The sequence below is a fragment of the Drosophila kikkawai genome, chromosome X (genome assembly GCF_030179895.1).
Source record: "Drosophila kikkawai strain 14028-0561.14 chromosome X, DkikHiC1v2, whole genome shotgun sequence".
Taxonomy (NCBI): domain Eukaryota; kingdom Metazoa; phylum Arthropoda; class Insecta; order Diptera; family Drosophilidae; genus Drosophila; species Drosophila kikkawai.
In genome coordinates this window covers 23,027,906-23,049,923 of record NC_091733.1, presented here as the reverse complement: position 1 = coordinate 23,049,923, position 22,018 = coordinate 23,027,906, and the positions used below count along the sequence as shown (strand labels likewise).

Sequence of the window (22,018 nt, the reverse complement as noted above, 5' to 3'; positions counted from 1 at the left end):
GTATTCATACCATATTATTTTTTTAAATTTTATTTATAATATATAAAATATATTAATATAATTTCTTAATACATGTATATATTATTTTTATAAATTTAATTTACTAAAAAAAAAAATACAAATATTTATTTGTTTTAATGGTAAATATTCCCTACTAACGCCTCTTGATCACATCTTTCTGGAGAGGAACCCGCTCCCACAGCTGCCGGAAACCTGCCTCCGGTCTGCGGGGACTGAAATGAGCAATGGTGTCCCTCGTATAGCCTGTTATGATGGCTGGCACCTCGGCGGAGTTCTCCTCAGCCTCATCGTTGGCCAAGAAGCCTTCGTCCATGAACTCCAAGGAGAGAGACTGAAATTCAAACAATGTTAATAGTATAATAGAAGAAGAGGTTTGTTTCTCCTATAGATACTTCCCCCCCAAGGACTTACCACATGGATGAAAATAGCGGCCAGCAAAAGGGTCAATAGTTTGCAACAAAACCCCATGGCAATTATGCAAATACCTTTCAAAACAAGCTTTATATACTATATATTTTAGTTTGCGGCTCCTCACAACATTTTTCGCTGAGCGGCAAAACTGAACTAAAGTCGAAAAGCCGCTGAAATCGGCTTCAAATCGCTCGAAATCGTCATTATAATCGGGGCCCGGCTCAATCGGCTCCCCGGCTCCACGTGTTCGGAATGGCAAGAGGCCCTCCGTTGACCCTGCCACCGCCATATAGTAGGGGCTTCGTGTACGTTTAATCTATTTTTAGAGCCACTTCTCTCACCTTTTCGGCCCCAAACTCACCTGCTGCTGACTCATTCAATTGCACCGTGTTTTTTTATATTTTTTTTTGCTTTGTTTTAATGATGGAAATTGCTTTTGCCGCCGGTAGTTCTCGTTTGATTTGTGTTTTAATTTCCATCAATGCACTATGGTCCAGAATCCGTTTTTTTTGGCATAAAGTCGAAAAATGGAGCTACAGGGTTTAAACTTCGCAGATTTTATTGTTGTGGCATTAACAACTTGTGTACAAAAAATTGGGCCAGTACGACCACGCCCACTCTTGCCGCCCTTGCAAACTGATTGATATTTAATTTATAATTTTTATATATGTACATAATTACCATTTATTATATACATAATTAACGCATATATAATGAAAAAGTTGTTAAAAAAAAGAGAGATATTTTTCCGAATTTATAATTAGAATTATTGGAAGAAATTAACCGTTCAAGAACGTATTTACATTTGGGAAGATATTTATGAATATCACTATAAAAATTACTGCATTTTTAATCTATTTCCTTCATTTTCTTGTATTTCACAGTGTCTTTATGAATTTTGGTGCATAGTCACTTCGATACAGATTAAATTTTTCGATTGTTGCTGCTTCATAATTTAAAAAGTTCGCTGTGAATAAACTATGTATATTACCAAAATATTAGAAAAGGGGGACGAACGGGGATGAGTTTTTTGTTTGTGGTTAAAGACAACATCCAGGAGTACAATCTGGACCAATTAGTTGCTGTCAGCATGGAGAAGCTTATTAGTTATACTCCACGAAACATGGAGAACGCATGATAGTTTTCTAAAAACATACACATAAATTTGACATTACACAACACTAAATACGTAGAACTACACAAAAAATTACAATATACATTAAATAGTGCATACCTTGAAGATTATTTTCCATATTTTAGTTGATTTTTTTGAACCAAAATAACACGTCTGACACAACATAAAGTAACTAAATATTTTGGCGCGAATTTCTATTCGGAAATGAGCTGATCGCAATCGCATTTTTAAAAGCTCTCAATAGGCTTTGGTGGCACATTTAAAGCTTTTAGTTAACATTTTTATAACGTATGATGAATTTACTTTAAGATTAAAATAAGAAAACAACGATATATTAACATAAAAAAATCGACTTTATGCCAAAAAAAACGGATTCTGGACCATAGTGCAATGGCTGTGCGAATTTATTGACCAGAACGTGACCATAAAACACAATGGAAAATAAAGAAAAAACAAATGGAAAACATTTTGAAATGCGCAAAAAAATGTCAAAAGCCCGGGTGTTAATTTTTAAGCCAGTAGAGGTGAAGTTGTAATTGGGGAAATATATTATATAAATAAATATATAAATATCTAAATATATATTTATAATATTTATAAAAATACGTATATAATATTTATTTAAATTTATAAAAAATGTATAAAATATTTAAATAATTATTTTAAAATATTTAAAAATTATTTAATGTATTTATAATATTTTTAATAATAATTAATATTAATAAAATATTATTTATATATTATTTTTTAAATATTTGTATACTATTTAACGGTTTTATAATATTTAAAATATTTGATATAGTTATTAATAACAATAAAAAGAATACTGAAAAATATTTAAATTAATTTTAAATATTTAGGAACTTAGTTTATATAATTGTATATTAAATTTATATATTTTTAATTAATTTAAATAAATTGTAAACATAATAATATTAAGAGGAACCTAGACATCGGTGACTTTAGCTGGGGATAACCTTAATTATCCTTATTATTTTAATTACATTTTATAATAATTTCTTTTAGAACTTAAATATTTAATAATTTTCATTTAGTTAATCAATTAATTCTCTTAAATCTTAAAAAAGTATTTGATTTATTTAATGTATTATTTTAAAAAATAATAAAAGAAGTGCTCTTTATCGAAGTTTTCTAAATTAATTTAGAATATATTCCAATTATGACTGCCATCCATCCCCCTTTTAGGCCAAGAAGGTGTCCTCATAGTTAATCACTCTCTGGGATTCCACACACCTTCGCTTGACTCGCTCAGTGGAAATTCAATTAATCGCCGGCTTATCAGCAAATGCAATCGCTTATGAACTCATAAGCACACTCTACATATACATATACACCTACACATATATAAATACATATACATACACAGAGAGAGAGCCTATTTAGTGGACATGGTTAAAGATCGTTATCCAATTAGTCAAAAGCTCGTGTAATAAATTGCCCGAATTAAGGTGCGGAATTTTAATTACATAATTTACGCGTGTGCGTTGCGTGGCCATCGAAGATGCGAGGGATGGTGACATTAGCATTTAAGCCCCCTTTTGGAATCATAGTGATTTCAACCAAAAACTAAAAATATATATAAAAACTAAATAAACAAACAAACAAGTCAAGCGCAGTTGGCCAAAAGTGCGTTTGATAGCTCATCTTAATAGAAAAGTACACGCAAGTCATTAGAAAAATGACAGTAATAACAATAATTATGAATTTTATCCGATTAACGGTAAGAACCCTCCCATATCCATACACACATATAGCCATATATATATACTTGTATTCAAATATTTAGTGCAATGCGTGCCATTGAACAATTAATTCTTATCTAGTTGGTCTGATGCAACAGTCCCTCCGACTTTTGACCCAGCCTGACTTTTGAACGGTGACCTCGGTGGCATATTTCTCACATGTCATCGTTGCTTACACTGTGGGAAATAATTATCACAAGCTGGGGTTTTTTTAGAATTTTTTTTGATAATTTTAAAAATGATTTTTATAGTAGTTTGAATAGATTTTTAATATGTACAGTGATGGAAAGATTTTTAAAACCTGGATTACCTAAACTTATCATTTTTAATTTTATTTAATTTAAGTCAACTTTTTCTCTCAGTGCATATCCAACTGTGGGGCAATTGCGTGTCAAATGCGCTCAATTTTGTTATGACAATGCGATGTAATTAGAGGCCACGCATAGGCCCAATGACGATGACGCTGCCAAAGCCCATAATATATGGGTCCTGCGGCTCCCTTTCCACTATATATGTATATATTTTTTCCGCGTTCAAGTCCGTGTCCGAGTACGAGTCCGAGTCCGAGTCCTACCAAGTACCGGGGCTAATCGCCAGGCCGGGGCTCTTTGGGTGTGTTCGCGCACTTGATAAATATTGTAAATGGCAGTCCCCATTACGCGCCTTTCCCACTGATGATGACCGAAGTGTGAATAACAGTGGCGTCCCAGAGCAGGGGTGAACATTTGCATACATACATGGAAAAGGGTGTGTTTCATTTCGACATCTAATATGTGGTGATAATGTGCAGTCACTACGATATTTTCATATTTTTAAGGGGAAAATAACAAGATTTCTCGTTCAATTTAAGGCATATAGTTCCTGTTAAAATATTTCTTTATTTACAAATTTAGCTTAGCAGACTTCAGGGTGTATTTTATATATTTTTTATATTTTTAAAATATTCTTTAGCCATTCTAATCGTATTTTAAGCTCGATTTATATTATTTCTTTATTTAATTTACTAAATAAAATTATTCAATATTTAATTGCTTATATTTTTGTGAATTAAAGTTACACAGAAAATATTTATTAATTAATTACATTAAATAATTATAGCCTGAATATTTTTTATCTTGTCTAAAAGCACTTTAAACTGAATATTAATTATTTTTTTTATATTAATAATCTTTACAACTTGTTCTGCTTGTATTTCTATAACTCAGAAAATACTTGAAAATTTTTTTTTATTTAAAATTTTTAAATTTAATATTTAAAAAAAATGTTCTAAGATTTAAAATAATATTTTTAAATATAAAAAATCAGTTGCCTGCCGGGGTTTTTTTTTGGAATTCCAAAAGCGAGTCGTCGGAGGCAACTAATTAAAACCACTTAACAAATGCTTTCTCAACTGTAAAGTTAGCTATAAAGAACGAACCATATACACACACCTACACACACTCGCACACACTCACATAGGTAGAGACATATGCAACTTGAAACAAAAATTAAAAAGCAAATAATTTTCATGGCAAAAAAAAAAAACACACACACTCTCACACTCTGTGAGCTGCTGCTTGGAAAAGAAAACAAGAAATTCCAACATAATTCCAAATAATATTACAACACCTGCGAAACCGTTTTGAGTGCCTTCCTCCTCCCCTTCCGTCCCCCTTGAAAGGGGGAAAAGGGTTTTTCTTGAAAAATCGCTCCACTGGAATTAATTAATTTGCCGTTGACGCTGCAGAGAAAAATAGAAAAAAATAAATAAAACACGTAAAAAAAACATAACACTGCCAAACACATGAAAATAAACAAGAAATATAAGATATATATAGAATTTATATAAATTAACATTCAAATATTTAGACGAGAATCCAAGAATCCTTTATAGGAAAATCTAAGAGTAAACCTAAAATTTTGAGGGATTCTTTTCTATATTTTCTTTACATTTTTGTAAGCCTCTAGAATATATATATTATATATATAATATTATATATACAAATTTGTAAATAAAAGTAACCATTTTCCGAGTTTTCCCTGCATTCATTTTGAAGAGGGGCGGGAAAATATATATATATAAAAAATGTCCACTGAAAGCTGGCTAAAACGCATGTTCAAGGTGCAGAACGCATACAAAAATTTTTGATTCTGATTCGTGTATGTGTGTGTGTGTGCCTGTACAGGTGTGCGTGTGTGTCTCCATCTGTGTAGTGGCACTTGCTGCTCATTTTATGCTTCGATTGCCCCTAAAGTGCAGACGCTTTTTGCCACAGCTGAAGCTGAAGCTCCCTGGCATCTGCATTCGCATCTGCATCAGATTTTTCCAGTTGGTTTTCATGAAACATAAAAAACACACAGAAAAAGAAAAACCAGGTGCAGAAAACATCAAATTTTCCCCCCACACACTTAGCTAAGAATTTCCTTTAGATATAAATTGCATATATGTAGGCGAAGGTCGATAAATCTTAAGGCAGAGTGACCATGCAAAGTGATAGGTATAGGCCAGTGTGGCCTTGCTGCTGGCGGCGTGAAAGTAATGTGGTGGCTGTACCTGTGCCATATTTACATTTTAATTAATTTGTAATGTAAAATGAGTTATTATTTTAATAAGAATCCATATTTTTTATGTAAAATGAACTTAATAAATGTTAGAAAATATATAAAACTTTAAGGGATTATATAAAATATATAATATAATTTTTATAAATTTTTGTAAGTATATAAAAACATTTAAAAATGTTTAGAATTATATAGAAATATAAAAAAAAAATATATACAATATAAATAATTAATAATTATAATTCAGAAATTTATATAGAAATATGTATGTAACCTAATGACCTTACCCTTGTTCATCATTTAAAACCCAGATATATATCGCCTCCAAAAATTCAAGTTATCGTTCATTTGACATTCATTGAAGCATATCGGCCATGTCCCACCATTATGGCCAGTAATCGACCATGGTTAAAATCTTGATAAAATCGGGTCTATAAAAAGGTTTGCAGCCCAGACTCGGCACAACAGTCGATACACCGTCCTTCTGCCCAATGGAACATCGTGTTTTCTTTGCCTTTCTGGCCCTCACCTTGATCCACCTTCTCCTTGGGGGTCGCAATCAGTTGGTTGAAGCTGCTCCCTCCTCGGAAGACCTGGCGAAGTTTGGGGAAATGGAGCGAACCATCAAGGAGCTAACCAGCTCGATTTTGGCCATGAGTGGAGCCAGTTCGGGTAGGATTTAAATATATTATATGTTGTATTATTTTTAATACATTAATATTTTAAAATTCATAATATATATTATTATTATTTTTATTTTTTAGGTCTCAATCCCGGCGATCCTTTAGCCAACCGAAATGGCAACAATATTTGGCCAGAAGATCTTCAGGCCTAAAAGCGGCACCTTACCTCTCTGGGCTCGGTCTACTAAATCAGTTTTAGCAGCTCTGCAGTTTATTATTTTGGCTTAATATATATAATTTTTTTCTTTTTTTTTATGTAACTTTGTTAAGTAAAATATAATACATGAAGAAAAAAACCTTGCAAGGGTTTAAACAGAGTTAATTACATCTTTTAAATTAATTGTTAAATTTGAAATATAAACCTTTATTTTATTTAAATTTCTTAAGCTTTTCTAACGAGATTTTCCCTCGAAAAAAACCTGTAACGCTTAAATGAAGACAAAGAAAAAAAAATAAAACAACAGCCATAAAAATCCGAGAACGCAATCCAAGTGCCTGATCGTTTTGAGGACGGAAGGCGGCCGCAAATTGTCAGCTAAATCTAATCAAGTTAATTAACACAGTGGCACCCCAAAGCCAAGCTACACTGAAAAAAATAAGCTAAAGAAAAATATATAAAAATTTAAATAGTAAATGAAAATTTAGAAAATTCAAAAGCAGATTTGTAGAACTTTAAAAATTCCAGGAAATATGTTGCCTTTTTATTGATCATTAACATTATTTATTATATAACTATATTTAATTTGATTTAATATATTTTATAATTAAGTGATATCTACTTTATTTTTTATTATTATTATCTAAGTTATTCTCTTTTTTTTAAGTGCAACCAATTAGACCTCAAAATCCGTCGATCTGTGGAGTCTCGAAGGCAAAGACAACGACGCCTGGGCCCCCAGCGACTCAATTTGTTGACTCAATTAGCCGAGATCGGAGGCGGAGGCGGAGGAGGAGGTGGAACTGGGATTGGGACTAAGATTGGGACTTGCACTTGGACTGGGCCTGAAACTGGGTGGCTTTTCCCCAGATCAGCTGTGTCTCCGGCCAGTCAGCTGGTCAGACTGCCATTCGCCGAGCAGCCAGAGTGTCGACCGTCGTCCGTGTGTCCAAGTGTGTGTCATAATATCATTAATAAAAATAAAAAAAAAAAAAACAAAATAGATATATATAAAACAATAATAGACGCCGCTGCTGGGCCGGATTCTGGTTCCGCCGAAGCCGAATCAAAGTCAGACCCCAGTCACTTCTGATGCGTGCCTCCGAGCGGTGCGCTTTCCTCCGCTTAAAATCACTTTTTCTTAATTTTTTTTTTAGTTTAACTTTGTTTTGAGTGTTGTTTTCGTTGTTGTTATTATTTGTTGTTATATTTTCTGAGCCATAACAATGCACGTGGAGGAGCTGAGGGCCAGCCTGCAGAGCTTCGGCTGGCTGGATTATCTGGTCTTCTGCCTGATGCTGGCCATCTGCGCCGTGATTGGTATCTATTTCTGTCTCCAGCTTCGCCGGGAGTCCAGGAAGCAGAAGAAGCTCCATGGGGCCGAGGAGGCGGCCACCAGTGCAGCCTCCTACTTGGTGGGCGGCAGGCAAATGAAGATCTTCCCCATCACCATGTCACTTATATCCAGGTGAGTAATTTGTTTTCTTAAATAAAAGTTTAAATAATAAAAATTTAATAAATATATATTATTAATTTTAATAATAAATTCTATAAATAATACCCTAAATATTATTATTATTGTAAACTAAAAAAGAAAAAAAATAGTAATACAATAAATATATTTTTTATAATATTTTTAAATATTATTTTATATATTTATAAAAACCAACAAATAACTTAATATTTAATATTAATATTTAAAGCTTCAAAAATGTTAAATATTAAATAATTTTCTTTTATATTTTTTATTTAAAGACGAAAGGCTTATTCTTAAAAACACAAACCACTTAAGCTAACTATAACCTGCAACGTTTCTTAATTAATAAAGAATAGCCGAGTTTACGGAAGCTGAAAAGGAAGTACAAAAAATAGTGAAAGAAAGAGAGAAAAAATAAGAAAAAAAATAGAAAAAAAGAAAGATAAGTTAAAGTGACGATGATGATCAAAGCATTTCAGCAAAGAGCAAATTCCATTTAAATTAAGCCACTCACTTGCTGAACCACTTTTCCTGTTAAGTATTCTTATGCAACGGCAATGGGAAAACCCTTTTATAATTTTATTTATTATTTAAGATCAGAAAAAAAAAATATTAATAAAAATAAAAATGTATATATTTAAGTAAATAATAACAAATAGGTTACATTTAAATAAGTTTTGCGGTTAAAATCGAATTTAAAAAAACGTTATATGTTTTAAAACAAATACATATATATATATAAACAATATATATTTCCTAAATAAAAATATAAAATAAATAAATAAATTTTAATAATTTAGTTTAAAATAATTTAGAAAATATATACAGCAAAAAAAATAAATAATTTGTCAAAATACCAAAATAATTTAATAATATAAAAAATATAAAATGAATAATAAAATAATATAAATAATAAATGAAATAAATAAAATATAATATAAATAAAATATATACTATATATATTATTATAAATAATATAAAAAATAGTTTAATAATACAAATAACAAACCAACTTTCATAATAAGTAATAATATCAAAGATATTTTATACATTTTAAAGCCTTCCCCTTGTGGCATATATAATATTAAACTAATTTTTTTTTTCTGCAAATTTTACCCCCTTAATCCAACCCTGATTTCAGTTTGCTCCAGTTTCCACTCGTTATAGTCCGTGGGGTATTTTTAGCAACTGGTAAACGCAACTCGTAGTGCTCCTATCAACGCACCAAATCATAATTAATAATTGGCTTCCACGCGAGGCGAGCGACCCGCATATGCAGGGCATTCAAATTGACAACAACGACGACGCTGACGACGACGACGATGGGCAATTGTCCCAGACTGCGGACTACGACTGCGAATCTGAATCTGAATCCGAGTCGGGATCCAGCAGCCCCATCCCAAACCCGATCCCTATCCCGATCTCGACTTAGACTTGAACATTACGATTACGACAACGACGGCGACATTGGTGCTAATTGAATTGTATAAAACGCACTTTGATCTCCCAGAGATGATGGATATGCGACGAGGTGACGGCTGCGAGGCTTCTGGCGAAGGTCAAGGCAGTTGTGCACAGTGAGAAAACTAGCACTGAATATGCATTTAGTGTAGATTTAATCAAAGGAAAAGGTATATAAATATATATCAAGCAATGTATCGATTTATCGCTTAGATATCGCAAAGCTATATAAAATCGATATAGATGTATAGATGTATCTTTTTATCGAAGATAAGTATTCTTAAAAAGGTTATATAATATCTTTTTAATCGGTTTTCGTTCGATATATAAATTTATATCAAGCAAAATATCGAATTATCTAAATATCGCAAAGGTATATACCATCTTTTTACCGATATATCAATCACTAATAATATTCCCTTACAATTTATTTTTATTTTTATTGGAAATTTGTTCTACAAAATCTGCAAATTAAACCCCAAAATACCTTTTTTATTTATCTTTGATCCTTATTCCTAATTTTCTAGCTTTATATCGGGCATCACGCTTCTTGGGACCCCCACAGAGGTGTATCTGTATGGCGCCCAGTACATGTACATCATGGGATCCCTGGTGCTGATGGGCTTTTGCATGTACTATTTCTTTCTGCCGGTTTTCCATGAACTGAATCTGATATCCACCTACAAGGTGATTATAATATTTAAGAAATTAATGAGAAATATAATATATTATACATTTTTTATATTTTAAAACAACCGCAGTACCTGGAGCAGCGTTACAATCGTAGCCTGCGGCTCTTTGGCTCCGTGATGTTTATTGTGGCATCGGTAAGGATATTCAGGGTGTGGAAGGAAGTCAGAGGGATATATACATCTTCCCCCATATCCTTCCCCCACAGCTCCTTTGGCTACCGATTGTGATCTATGTGCCGGCCATAGCCTTTAACCAGGCCACCGGTGTGAATATCCACATTGTGACCCCCATTGTGTGTGTGGTTTGCATTTTCTACACCTGCATTGGTGGCCTGAAGGCAGTGGTCTGGACGGATGTCATCCAGACTTTGATCATGTTCGGAGCCATGGCTCTGGTGCTGATCAAGGGCACCATGGACATCGGCGGACCCGGCGTGGTGTGGCAACGGGCCCAGGAGACCTCGCGACTGGAGAGGCCGAACTTTAGTGCAGATCTCAGCGAGCGTTACACCTTCTACTCGCTGGTCCTGGGCGGCGTGGCCCACTGGCTCAAGTCGAATGCCATTAGCCAGAACATGATCCAGCGGTATTTGTCGCTGCCAACGCTGCGGCATGCCAGGATTGCCATTTGGACATTCATAGCCGGTGTCCTGGCCTTCCTCCTGATCTGCGGCTACACGGGTCTACTCATCTATGCCACATACGCCCAGTGTGATCCTCTGGAGACCAAGCTGGCGCAAAGGAATGACCAGTTGCTGCCGCTTCTGGTAATGGAGACTCTTGGCGCTTATCCCGGTCTGCCGGGTGTCTTTGTCGCCGGCGTCTTTAGTGCCGCTCTATCGTCATTATCCACCGGCTTGAATTCCCTGTCGGCGGTGGTGCTGGAGGATTTTGTAAAGACCTTCCGGAAGAGTCCTTTGACCGAGGGACAGACGGCCTTTGTAATGCGCAGCGTGGTCGTGGTCTTTGGCATCCTATTTGTGGCCTTGGTTTTTGCCGTGGAGAAGCTGGGAGCTGTCCTGCAGCTAACAATCACCCTGTCCTCGGTGGCCAATGGACCGCTATTGGGCATCTTCACCGCCGGCGTCATGCTGCCGTGGGTGAACTCAAAGGGTGCCCTCCTGGGTGGCTTCAGTTCCCTGCTGGTCATGGCCTGGATGTGTGTGAGTGCCCAGCGAGATCTGGTCACCGGGGATTTGGTGTACAAGCGGAAGCCCTACTCAACGATGGGCTGCAACTACACCTTTGCGGGCGAGCCCCGGGAGTTTGCTGGTCTCTCTGGAGGAGGAGTAGCTGCCATCAGGTGGGGATTCCATGTCAGGGAGAGGAATATTTAAAATGTTCTATATATTTTCTTAATATTTTCTAAATATTTTCTTTATTTCTCCACCTTTTTAGCACCGCTGCCAGTGCTGCTCCCTTTCAGCTGTACCGCATTTCGTATCTTTATTTCACCCTGTTTGGCGCCTTGGTCACCATAGTGGTGGCCCTGGTCACTAGCCTAGTCCTTCGGGAAACCGATCTGGATGCAGTGGACACCCGCCTGCTCACGCCCTTCGTGCGGCGCTGGCTGGAGCGGCGTCGTCATCGTCTGCGATCGCAGGTGCCGGATCCTCGCCAGAAGTCGGACAAAGTGGAGACCACCACGTGACAGGAGAGTAGGGGGGAGTAGGATATATACACATATCCTGGCCATGTTCCATGTTCCTTGCGGTAGCTTAGCAAATACATACGTATAATATATACATATATTTAAATAAAATACAACAAAATTCATAATTATTTTCGGGGTTCACAGAGAGAGAAAGATGTGGGTTCAAAGCCTTTTCCTGTGATGATGCCCATGCCCTCCTGTAATTAGAAAAATGCCCGCAGTTATGGCCAAAAAAGGGGGCCGGGGGAATACCCGAAACTGACCCGAACCTAGAAATCAAAGCAACGGCTGCCCAAATAGAGAGAAAATCACAAGGGAGGGAAACAGTGAGTCGAAGGGTTAAGGGTTAACACCAAAATACCGACCAGGTTGGTACTCTTTTTGATGGGAAATTCAAAGGAAGAGTTTGAATTTTGTTCAATTAGTGTGCCCTTGTAATCTCTATACCCCCTGGAGAGTGTATAAAATAATGAAATAAATGCTAAAAAAAAAGCCCTGAACTACAGAGAACCCGTACGTACCCGTTTGGCCCAGGCTGAGGTGGAGGATGGGCCCGCTTTCAAGTGCCAGTCAGGCACAAGTGATCGGCCAGCAACTCTGTCTGGGGCCCAAGGTCAATTCTGGGGGGAGGGAGGAGAAGGAACCCCCCACAAAGGGTTACGTTTTCACATTTAGTTTTCCGTCCGTTAATTGAATATTTACTGCTTTTCATGTGTGTGTGTGTGTGTGGCGGTGGTCAGTCCTGCATCCGAGTGTGTCCAACTATTTTATTTTTTGCAGAGGCTGAGGGATATTTGTATGTTTAGGTCGTTTATGCAGCAAATTGAATTGTTAATGAGCTGGCAAATGTTTGCGAAATTAGTTTTTTGGCTGGAACTAGACTACTTATCGATGATGAAGACAAAGTGCCATATGTCCTTTTACTACCAGCTAGTTCTCTCTTAATTAGCCGCCTGAAAAAATAATAATTTTGAAACAAAAGCAGCAACAGCAGCAGCAGCAGCAGCAGCAGCAGCAGCGAAATGTCATCAGAATGCATAATAATAACAGTTTCCGGGCAGTGTGTGTGTTTGTGTGTGGCTTTTTGTGGAAAATCTGAACAAAAGCAGGAGACACACAGGTGCGGCAGGGGGTGAAAATAGGCACAACCGGTGCCAAGGGGTACTATTCTGGACAGTTGTCATATGGGTGGATTGTTTTTCTTTTGTTTTTATTTTATTTTATTTTTTTTTTTTGGTTAAAACAGGAAACGGAAACGGAAGCTGAAAGCAGCGCTAACGTGCCAAACTGCCAACCTGCCACTAACAGCAACTACACAATTAGTGCAACAACAACCATAACAACAACAACAACAACAAAAGGAGAACTAGAAAAATGACTACAAAAGCAAACAACAACCAAAAACTCCTCCTCGCTCTGTTAACTTGTTTATGTCGCATCGTGTTTGTCCTTTTGTGTTACTTTTTATCCCGAAATATAATTTGCTCACTCCTTTTTGCTTTTTACACTAACATTGAAGGGTATATGGGTTAAGGGAAAGAACTTAGAAGGTTAAGATGTAGAACTAGGATAGTAGCCCAGAAAAGAGAACATCATTTTTTATTTGAATTATTTTTCAAAACGATTTTTAATAATATTTTTATTATATTTATTTATCGGTTTTTGTAGAACTTTAATTTTTCTTTCAATCTTGTGACGATTAATGACATTTATTTATAGTTTTTGTATAGATATATAAAATTCTTTATTTATAAAATTATTATAGAGAATTTCCTGTTTTTTTGTTTATTATTCTTATTTTTTTAGAATTTTTAGAATTATATGAATTGTAGAATTATTATTTTTACTTAAATTTCGTTAAGATTAATGTCGTTCTTATATACTTAACATCTTTATATTTAAATATTTATACATTATTTTATATTTATAAAATTATTTTAGAGGTTTTAAAGCATTATTCCTCTTGTCTTGTAGCTTATTATTATTATTTTTAGAATTTTTTTATTTGTTATATTTTTATTTCTTAGATTCCTTCAATTTTTTCACTTTTAATATCATTTGTTTATACTTTAAATATTTTTATAAAAATAATTTAAGTTGTTTATAATTATGATAGAGTATTTATGTTATAATTCTGTTGTCTCTTACTATATTATTATTTTTTTTTAGAATTTTTTGGAAGCCTGGCGGCCATATAAATGCCAGTGACAATTTGCAACGAAGGCTAACCCACAGCGCCCTTAAGCCCCCCACCGCCCTTAAGCCCCCCACCGCCCTTTTATGGTACAGAAACTAGGAGGGGGCACAAAAGTCATTTTTGATTGTTTTCATGAAAATGAGCATAGAAAAATTATAATTAAAATTCATATGGAAATTGTCGAAAAAACGAGCCACTACAAAATGGAGGCGAGAACAATGGTTGTTCGTGTTGTTGCTGCTGTTGTTGTTGTTGTTGTGGTTGTTGTTGACCAAAAGATTCCATCTAAAAGAGACCCAAGAAATGCAGTGGCCAAAAAAGGGGGTTAAGGGGGGCTAAAGGGGGTTAAGGGCTGCGGGTTTATTGTTTGCGGGGAACATGTGTTCATTCCTCCTCTCAATCTTTTTGCCTGCCAAAACAATGTCAGCTTACAGAATTAGAAGAGCAAGGGGGCAGTCAGGGGTTAAAAGGGGCTCAGCCAGCATGGGCTTAGAGGAGAGGGCTATGTGAGGGTGGGGGGTCTCTACCTGGGCAGCAAAAAATACAGAGAAGAAAATGTAAGCTAATAAACTTAATAGTATTTCTTATAAAATTTATAATATATATTTTAACCCCTTAAAAATCTTTTTTAATATATATAAAATATTCTAAAAAATTTTCTTTATAAAATATATAAAGTTTCTTAAGTAAATTTTCTTTCAGTGCCTTCAAAGCACAATGGTTTTTTGGCCGAGAGTAGGAAAACGCATGCCGGCTGCTCACTTTTCTTGTTGTCGTTTCATTTTTGGCACTTTTATGCGATAAAATATTTAATTATATTCGGCAGCAGCTTCGTTTGTGCATTGTGCGGTGGCTTTTCTTTGTTTTTTTTAGACCATTTCAGCCCATTTTACATCACCTTGGGGAGTGGGCGTGGCGAGATTGCATTTCGAGTGTCTGACCAAAAATATGCAATGATTCACAGGTTTAAGCAAAATGTTTAACAGGGATTATATGTTTTTTATACATTTTATTTTATAAAATATAAAATATTATATATAATTTTATATTATATATTTTATTACATTACTTTATATTTTAGGTATTAAATTATATTATTAACTTAAAGAATTCACAAGTATTTCAAATATTTTAGGAACTTTTTGTCCTTTAATCTCAGGTTAAGTAATCATTTTATATTATTTTATATAGCAAAGTTTATAAATATTTAGGTAAATAATTAATTAATTTATTTAATTTTTATTTAATAAAAATACATTTTAGGTGTAATTTATATTAAATAACTTTTACAGTAAATAAATAATAAACCAAAAATATTTATTTCCACATTTAGAAACCTTTTTAAGCTTATGCTTATTTTATATATTTTTTTTTATATTTATTATTTTATTTTTTAATATTTTATTTTATTATTATTATATTATTTATTTTAATATTTAATATTCAAATTCAAATCCGTCTTAGCCAGTTGCCACTGTGGTTGCCAAGGTGGTGGCCCTGGTCGTTGTCGTCGTTGTCGTGGTGGTCGTCGTCGTAGTTGTGGTCGACGTTGTGGTGCCCAGGGGTCGCTTGATGATCGTGATCCGTATGCAACCGGCATGATCTGGATGGTCACCAATGGGAGCCGTCCTGCCCGGGGAGAGCAGGAATCCCAAAACAATCAGCAGGACAAGCAGATGTGAAATTTTGAGAAAATAAGCAGCCATTACTGGGATTTTTCTGAGACAACGCGTCGATCCTCTTTGGAGCCAAGCACTTGACTGACTGACAGCTTCAACCGATATATATATATATATATATATATTTGTATATTTATACATAAATATACATATATATATATGTATTCCACACTTCTTGCAGTTCCATTCAATTGGCAACAATAATAAAATTACGATTTATGTGCTGTATCAACAAATGCGATTGCAAATTGCAGCCTCACCTCGCGGCGGTCACGGGTCAGGCAACTATTATTCATTTCATATTCGGAATATATATGTATATAGATATTTATGTATATATATTTGCTGCATCAGATAGCCCTAATTTTCAGGTATTTCCCTTGACTTTTAGCTCATTAGTGACAATGCAAATCGTTCTTTATTCATTTAATTCAACGGAAGTTTGGCAAAAAAGTATTTTTGTTGTGAAAAATTAAGCTAATTTTTAAAGCAGATTGTGTGCCAAGTTGGAAGCGAGATAGGAATATTTATATTTATTTAATTTGCATTTTTTTAGTTAATTTTTTAATTAGTCAGAGTTTTTTAAGAAGCAAAATATGCCTGTATTGACTTTGAAATTATACTAAAACAAAGGGTTTAAATTTTTAAATATTCTAGAATATTTAAACAATTTAATTTGAGTACTAAAAAAATATTTAAATAAATATTAAACCTAAAACATTTTTTTAAACGTTTTTTATATAATTTAAGCAGGCATTTTATTTAAATTTATAGCTTTAAAACTTGTATTTAATTAATTTAAATATATAATATTTTAATATAATATAAATTTATTTAATATAATTTAATTTTCTTTTTTTTAATATTAAAAATAATTTAAATATTATTTCAAGTCTCCTATTTGTATTTCTTTTACCCCTTTAAAGAAAATTTTCAATTAAGTTTGCTGGAAAACGTGATTTTATTTAAAACAGCTAAAAAACTACATAGTTATAGGGTTCACATTCCGTTTCGTTTTGGGGGGTAAATCAATGGGAAGGATCCTTGCTGGAATTTAAGCCTGTAGCTATCCCGATGAGCTGGCTGTTGTGGATGGTGGTGGTGGTCGAACCCCACGTGGCGGTCCTCCAGTGGAGTTGCCATGATGACCAGCGGCCTCCAGGCCACGAACCACATTAACTCCAGCCGTGGAGAGGTGCTAAAAAAATATGAATTAATATTTTAAATGATTTTTTAGCATTTTAAAATGTTTTAAAATGGTTTTTAAGGTTTTCTTTTAACCTGAATATCTTATTTAGAAATTTTAAAATTGAGTTTCAATATTTAAAAAGACTTTTTAAAGGCCATTGAGTAATTTTAAATATTTTTTTTATATGAAAAATAATTTTAAGAATGCTAAAATTACAAATTAATATTTACATATAATCAAAATTGTTTTGATATATTTTAAAATTATTTTAAAATACTTAAGGCCTGTTCAAAAACCAGATTTGATATTTGTTATTAAATTTTTAATATTTAAAAAATATTTGTTAAATATTTTAAATGTTTTTCTTGGTTTAAAAAAATTTAAAAATATTTTCAATTGGTTTTAAAAAATTTTAAATGGCTTACTACATTTTTGGAGAGGCTGATTATTTATTTTAAAATTAAAAAAAAGACACAACTTAATTCTAAAAATTGTAAATAGTCTCACAACAGACTCTACACTATTTTTAAAACATTTCCTATATAGAATATATTTATTTATATATTGCACTCACCAGCAGGGCACAGCTCAGAGCGAAAAAGAAGAGCAGATAGAAACGCATCTTGATGTCGAATGTTTGGCATTGGCCCCGAAAGGCCCGCTTATATGGCTCCGCTTTGTTTACCCTAAACAGAAACTATATATAATATATACATCTATATATTTATATAGCAGGTGGCTGTGTAATTGCCACGGTAATTGCGATGCCACATTAAATATCAAATTGAGGTGTTGATTTTGTAATAATATTATTTCAACTCGCCGGCAATTATCATGTGCACTGAGGCTGGATCTGGTTTCCGATTAGCAAGACTCGTTTATACATTTTGTGGACAGTTTTCTATGTTTTTTTTTTCTTGTCACAAAATCACGTGCCAATAAATAGTGCTTTTTGTGCGAAGCTAAAGTATCTTTAAGAGCACGTCCCGTACGTATGCCTGAAAGCATACCCCCTCCCTTGGCCAGATTAATCCCAAAAAGCCACTTAAGATTGCGGCACTCGTGACCTGTCGCCAGATATTTGATGAACTGCCACAGTATGTGGATATATATTCGGTTCGGCATTGATCCCAGCATCCAGATATGGGGGCAAAAATGTCTTGGGAAACTTTTATTGCCAGTTGCTTTTACCTTTTGGATCGAACATGTGACACGAGAATATTTTCCCCATCGAATTTGTTAGCATTTCGACACTGTAAGACTTAAGTTTGGGTTTCTTATATTTATTTATTGAGTTTAATATTAAATTTAGAATAATTTTTAGGTATCTTTTGGACTTTATATAGTTTTAAACAATTTTTTAGAATTATTTTTAGGTATTTTTTGGATTTTATAAATTTGTAAAAAAAAATTTAGAATTATTTTCAGTTATTTTTTATAACCTTTATAATTTTAATAAATTTTTATAAATATTTTTTACGTAGTAATTATACGTTTTCATAGAATTTAAACATATTTCTTCCTTAATTTATGTCTTATTTATTTCCACGAGTGAATATTTAAAAAAAAAAAATTTTTTTTTACAGCTTGTAAACATAAATATTATATTTTAAAAAATAATTTGCAGAACTTAATTATTTTTTAAAAATTATTTTGATTTACCTATTATTGGTATCCAAGATTATTTAAAAAATATTTATTATTTTCTATAAATCGAGATTTTAAATTTTTTTAATAATAATAAATAAAAAAATTAATATTAAATAATAATAATTAAAAACATTTTTTAAAAAGCCTAAAAATGTAATATTTGAATTTATTTTTAGCATTCTTTTAACCATTTATAATATTTACATTTTTTTAATAATATATTTATATTATAACTTATTTATACAAATTTCTCCCCGTGCACCATCGAGGACATAATGCCAGAAAATATAAAGAACTCGGAGAAGAATCATAAAAGTCACCGCAAAAACCTTCGGTTTATTGGATTTTTACGATAAGCTCCGCCTCAGCCAGGATTTTTCGCGCAGATTTTTATTTGCCGCCCGAGAGATGAGGCCAGGGATGAGCATCTAAGGATGCTGATGATGATTCGAAAAGCACTTTCCTTTGCAAATTGCAGCTGTTATCGCTGATCAAATGGGGGGTATAACATATATATATATATATTCCCCCTCGTAAGATATACACCAAATCTGGCGACTGTCTCCGGTTCGAGCTGAATGCAAATCAAACAAACAATAAATTGAATCAGGACATTGTTGAATGTAACAGATAGCCACGAGAACAAAGGAGCGCTCGCATATCCTGCAGACATTAAGGATATCCTTGAGTAGATGCAATTTTCTAACCAATATAATTCATAAATTTATTTTCAATCCTTTCCGCACATAAATTCTCATATTATGCACACGCACACAAGGACATTTTTCGTTTAGGCCTATTGTCCAGCCATGTCCTGTGTCCTGTGTCCTGTGTCCAGCCTCCAACGTCCTGCCTGTGTTGGTGTGCATTATTATTTGTCGTCGTGCTTGTCATTATTTATATGGGCAGGCGAGAGATAAGTTGCTGGCCCCCTCTTTGGGCTGGGTGACAGGATGCAGTGCTGGTCCTGGCAATTACACAAGCACTGAGTGCGAGAGAGATGTCCTTCGGTGCAGGTTGTTGGCCCAAAATTTTGATTTATAAATGCCAACACCGAGCAGGTTGTCTAAAATGCCAGCCCCAGCTCCTTACCCATTATCCTGCCATCCTGCCATCCTGCTGCCTGCCCCCCGGAAGTTGCAGTTACTTTTGCTGACAAACGTCCCCAGGACCTGCAAGGAGCCGAGTGCAACTCAAGTGGCCATTAATATATCAGTTCAATTCATATTTGAAATTTTGCATTTCCCCAAACAGGAACGAGGACGAGGCCACAGAGATCCTTGTCCAGCTGGCACCTAGATGCAGGACCCCTCCCCCCACCCAGACCCCGCCTTCTCTGAATTCGGAACGATTATGATTTGTGTCTTACTTAATGCACAGAGAGAGAGAGTCCTGCCAGTTTTGGGGACACTGAGCGAATTAAAAGTAAGCCAATTTCAAGGATTAAGAGTAGTAAGTAAGGAAAAGTATTTTTTAAATATTAAAATATTCGAAGGAAATTATAAAAAATATATTTACTATTAGGAAGTCGGCAAAATATAAAAAAAAATTGTAAAAAGCTAATTAATAGCTAATTTTATTCAATAAAATAAGCGAAAATATTTTTTAAATATTAAAATATTCTAAAAAAATATATATATAAAAAATATATAATATTACCCAAGACGGCCTAACATAAACAACTAATTTTAAAAATAAATTTAAAATCAAACTACAACGCAAATATATTTCCAAAATAATTTTGAAAATGAAATAAATAAATACCCTGCAGTAACAGCTCATTCATCATTTAATTACCTTTTCCATTAAAATAAATATAGAATAATAATAATAATACATCCCACCCCGATTTTTCTAAGTGCACAAAACGTTGTCCAACGGCACAGAACCAAACTGTTAGATGGTAACTGGTAGATGGCTGACGATGGTTGCTCGGGACCCCGGCGTCGTCTCAATCTGATTGATTTAGAATTCCAATTGAGACTGCATGAAATATGTTTGCTTCGTGTCTGGGGCTTCTGCTGTGAGTCCTGCGAGTCCTTCCTGGCCGTGCCAGCATTTATGCATGGGCATATCCTTTTGCGAAATTTGCATTTTCGAACAATTGCAAACGGCAGCAGCAGCAGCAGAAGGAGCAGCAGCAGGACAACGACGACGACTTATTGGTATTTCATTGATTTATGACACTTGTGAAACAATTTGGAAAATCACAGATTAGCAGTGGAGAACAAGGGGTCGCTAAAGGGGGAAAACAGCACTAATTATACCCTATGCATCATCGGGCCAGCCCTGCACCTGGGCCCAGTTTGACTTTGTCATGTAAATCGGTGTAATTGCAGGACCAAAAAGGCAGGACTAACTAAAGGACAAAAATCACAATTAAATAAATGCTGGACAGGATTTTATTTTCATTTTATTTTATTTTATTTTAATTTTCCTTTTTACAGTTACCAGGCAAAAGGCTTTTCCCCTTTTGGATTTTCTTTATAAAATGTAAATTAAAGAGAAGGTGGTTTTAATAATTTTTATAAAATATTTTTTGAATATTTTTTTAATGTTTTGGGTATTTGCTTTTTAAATATATTTATAACAGTTATTAAATATATTATTTTTTTAGTTTTTTAGATGTTTAATATATTTTAAAAATGTAAAAATAAAAACTGAAAGCTGTATAAATATTTTCCTCTTGAAACCCATTTTAAAAATTGCTTTTTTATTATAAAAAAATATTCAATTAATTGTAAATTTAATATTTAAATGTATTTTTTATTTATAAATATTTTATATTTACAATAACATTTCTTTCCAGGGCATCAATATGGTCCTGCCACATCTCCATTTCGTGTTAATCCAAGCGCTGCAGCTCCTTCATCATCATCGTCTTCCTTTGGCTCTGGCCCTGGGTTTCTTCCTTCTCCCAAACAATTGAACCTTTGGCCCCTTAACCCGTCACTGCCTAAGCCGCCTCCCTTAGCCCCACACACGCACACCCACATCCACACCCACACCCACACACTCCTAGGCAAACGCACTTTCTCTGCAATTCCTCCTGGCATCGTCTTTGCCAACTGCGACTCCAACTGAGATTTATATGTGTCAGTTGTGTGGGGAGGGGGGGAGGTAGGAAGAGGGTTTAACCCCTGGCTGGCTGGCTGCCCTCGGCAGAGGACGTGCAGTGATTAGGCCACCAGTCTACAAGCGATTTGTTGCATGTTGTTGCAATTGATTGTTGCAATTTCAATTTTGAATTATGAGCCCTGCCGCCCGGCAGTCCTGAGTCCTGGCTTCCGTTTCCTGTCTCCCTCCCC

The 22,018-nt window shown here is 34.3% G+C and overlaps 5 protein-coding genes across 5 annotated transcripts; 2 read left to right on the top strand and 3 right to left on the bottom strand.

The window, feature by feature from the left end:
* On the bottom strand, window positions 1-568 carry LOC108074930 (uncharacterized). Its single transcript, XM_017167159.3, has 2 exons — window positions 433-568; window positions 1-352 (listed from the first exon to the last, which is right to left on the bottom strand). Exons 1-2 carry the CDS (start codon window positions 487-489, stop codon window positions 155-157), a joined length of 255 nt encoding a protein of 84 aa, XP_017022648.1. The 5' UTR covers window positions 490-568; the 3' UTR covers window positions 1-154.
* A 5,769-nt stretch (window positions 569-6,337) lies between these two features.
* Window positions 6,338-6,761, top strand: LOC108074933 (uncharacterized). The gene is made up of 2 exons (XM_017167161.3): window positions 6,338-6,543; window positions 6,636-6,761. The coding sequence occupies exons 1-2, from the start codon at window positions 6,363-6,365 to the stop codon at window positions 6,704-6,706; spliced, it is 252 nt and encodes an 83-aa protein (XP_017022650.1). The 5' UTR covers window positions 6,338-6,362; the 3' UTR covers window positions 6,707-6,761.
* Window positions 6,762-7,820: 1,059 nt separating this feature from the next.
* rumpel lies at window positions 7,821-12,067 on the top strand. The gene is made up of 5 exons (XM_017167146.2): window positions 7,821-8,179; window positions 10,177-10,336; window positions 10,411-10,476; window positions 10,548-11,644; window positions 11,740-12,067. The coding sequence occupies exons 1-5, from the start codon at window positions 7,938-7,940 to the stop codon at window positions 11,990-11,992; spliced, it is 1,818 nt and encodes a 605-aa protein (XP_017022635.1). The 5' UTR covers window positions 7,821-7,937; the 3' UTR covers window positions 11,993-12,067.
* Window positions 12,068-15,652: 3,585 nt separating this feature from the next.
* On the bottom strand, window positions 15,653-15,931 carry LOC108074903 (probable serine/threonine-protein kinase DDB_G0278521). The gene has a single exon (XM_017167131.2). It carries the CDS (start codon window positions 15,896-15,898, stop codon window positions 15,653-15,655), a length of 246 nt encoding a protein of 81 aa, XP_017022620.1. The 5' UTR covers window positions 15,899-15,931.
* An 877-nt stretch (window positions 15,932-16,808) lies between these two features.
* Window positions 16,809-17,715, bottom strand: LOC108074928 (uncharacterized). The gene is made up of 2 exons (XM_017167157.3): window positions 17,635-17,715; window positions 16,809-17,069 (listed from the first exon to the last, which is right to left on the bottom strand). The coding sequence occupies exons 1-2, from the start codon at window positions 17,680-17,682 to the stop codon at window positions 16,938-16,940; spliced, it is 180 nt and encodes a 59-aa protein (XP_017022646.1). The 5' UTR covers window positions 17,683-17,715; the 3' UTR covers window positions 16,809-16,937.
* Between the last annotated feature and the right edge of the window lie 4,303 nt (window positions 17,716-22,018).